We start from the raw sequence: 2,569 nt of genomic DNA on the forward strand, positions 1-2,569 counted from the left end.
CACACACACACACACACACACACACACACACACACACACACACACACGCACTCACGTACACACGCACGCACACACACGACAGACGATGTTGATTTCAGCTTTGCGCGCTCCAGCGGTGCCGGGGGCCAGAACGTCAACAAAGTCAATACAAAGGTGTGATATGAGGATGAGTGATCTGAGTGGTGTGATGTGAGGACCGGCAAGCCCCAGCCGGCACCCTAGCACAGGCGGGGCTGTGACCCATTCATTGCGCACACGCATGCAACTTGCACGCACGCCATGGGCGCCGCCGGTATTATCGGTAGCAGCAGCAGCCGAGGAAGGTCGTCCCCAATACGGCTAGCAGGGGTGTGAGGCTGTCCCGCAGCCCGCGGCAGCCGCAGCCCCGCCGCATGGCCGGCATCCCCAGCGCCCCCACAGGGCCGCCAGCGCCCAGCGATCAATCCCCCCTGCCGCGGCTCGCGCCGCACACGCCTACGCGCCTGCGCGCGCCCCGTAACCCTGCGGCCAATCTCTGGTGTCCCTGCGCGCCAGGTGGACATGCGGTTCCAGCTGGACTCGGCGGGCTGGATTCCTGAGGAGGTCAAGGAGGCCATCCGCCGCGCGGTGGGTGCTCATGTATTGGAGCAGGGCGATCACGCCGTGATGGTGCGATTGGTTGGATAGGATTTGCGTTGATGGTGAACGCGGGGGCCGGGAAACTAGGGCGGTGGGCGAAGGCACAGACGGGAGGTGGCCAGGCGGCGGGAAGGGCGGGGTCCGCGCGTGGGAGGCGCCGCGCGTTCGAATGTCTCTACGTCTGCTCACACGTACGCGCTTGCGAGCGAGCCGCGGGGCGACCCCCCCAAGGCTCTACGCTGGCGGCTCGGGACCAGCTGCTGCGATCGGCAGCGCCGAGCGCCCCATGGCCCACGAGTGAGCTGTCACTTGTGCCAAGCCCATCCTCCCCGCCTGCCTGCCGCTCCTCCAGGAGAAGAACAAGATCAATAAGGAGGGATGGCTCGTCGTCACGAGCACGCGGCACCGCCTGCAGAGGTGCGCGCGCAGCCCGGCGCAGAGCCTGGGGGCGGCAGGGGCGGGCCGGCGCGTTGCTTTGGCCGGGGCGTTTGGGGAGCTCCCGCACCCTTGGGTGGCGATCACGCATGGGCACCTGTGGCTGCCCCCCCCCCCCCTCGGATGATGGCATCATGTGGAGGATCCGCCATCGCAGTCCGCCTGCGTTTGGAGTACCACTCATGCGATGGCGCAACGTTGTGTGTCCACTTGCGCGTCCCCAATCACACGCTCTGTGCCCCGCGGTTCCACCTGCAATGCATGGAAAAACCCCTCGTGAGCACCCCGCGCACGCGACCTGACAGCGACGCCCCCTCCAACCCCACCGTGTGCAGCGCCAACATGGAGGACGCGCTGGCAAAGCTGCAGGACATAATCACTGCGGCGGTTGACGCGGTGACGGTCAAGGAGGCCGACCCCGAGACAGTCGCGCGCGTCAAGAAGAAGTGGGTGGTGAAAGGCGCGAGTGGTTGCACATGCATGGGCATGCACATGCACACGCTTTGGGTTGTGCGTGGACAGGGACGAGGCGGCGGTGTGGGAGCAGGGGTGGGGGTGATGAAACGTGGGCGCATGCAGGAACTCTTGTGAATGCCTGTATGCGTGCACTCTGCATCTTTTGGAATTGGACTGCCAGGCCGCAGGGGTCACCTCCGCCAAGCCTCTGCATGAACCTTGAGCCCCCTGCTCTCCTGACCGCGGGCAACGCGAGCCACCCGCCGACCCTGACCTGCTGAACACGGACTGCTTGCTACGCGCCCGCCATGCGTCCCCCGGGACCGCGCGCAGCATCAAGGCCGGCAACGAGCGGCGGCTGGATGGCAAGAAGAAGGAAGGCAAGAAGAAGGCAGAGCGGCGGCGGCGCGACTTTGACTGAGGCTCGCAACCCACATGCGCGACGCGTGGAAGGGCCGGCTGCATCCCGTCCGTCCCTGCTGCCGTTCGATCCAGCAGGCGCCAGCCCGTGCTTGGTGCTGGTTCAAGGCAGTGGGGTAATCAACGGGCCAGGAGCGCGCCGGCTGCTGGCCTCAGGCGCCACGGCTCAGCAGCGGGCAGCTTTGCGGTTTGTCGGCGCCTTGCAGAAGGCAGCTGCCCAATGAAGAGGCCCCAATATGTGCGAGCGTCTGCATTTGTGAGAGGCAGGCGTCAGCTTTGCGCCAACGGCTGATACATGACTGCCTGCATTCTTGCATGCGTTGGAAAGTGCACCCAAACACCTGAAAGCAAGACCGCAGTCGTTCGATGTACATTTACATGATGCATTTTGTCAGCGGGCCAGTCGCATCAGCAAAGGCTGAGGTGCACACACTAGCAGCCGCATGGGATCTGACGCAGCTTATCGGTGCGTCAGGCGCAAGGCAGGGCGCCCAAGCGCGCAGCCAGCAAGCAATGCCAACCGCCCAGTCGTGCGGTGCGCTGCGGGGGCCGCATTGCAATGTTAAGCATGCGATCGGCTCAGTGTGCGCCCCCGAGCTGCTCAAGCATTGCGTCGATGCCATCGCCATCCTCCATGCCC

General features: G+C 65.2%; 1 protein-coding gene across 1 annotated transcript; it reads left to right on the plus strand.

Moving 5' to 3' along the window:
• Window positions 1–540: 540 nt before the first annotated feature.
• On the plus strand, window positions 541–1,930 carry MNEG_11862 (hypothetical protein; the record flags this gene model as incomplete). Its single annotated transcript, XM_014039667.1, has 4 exons — window positions 541–606; window positions 971–1,035; window positions 1,359–1,499; window positions 1,843–1,930. The coding sequence occupies 4 exons, from the start codon at window positions 541–543 to the stop codon at window positions 1,928–1,930; spliced, it is 360 nt and encodes a 119-aa protein (XP_013895121.1).
• Between the last annotated feature and the right edge of the window lie 639 nt (window positions 1,931–2,569).

The sequence above is a fragment of the Monoraphidium neglectum genome (assembly GCF_000611645.1).
Source record: "Monoraphidium neglectum strain SAG 48.87 unplaced genomic scaffold scaffold02941, whole genome shotgun sequence".
NCBI lineage: Eukaryota > Viridiplantae > Chlorophyta > Chlorophyceae > Sphaeropleales > Selenastraceae > Monoraphidium > Monoraphidium neglectum.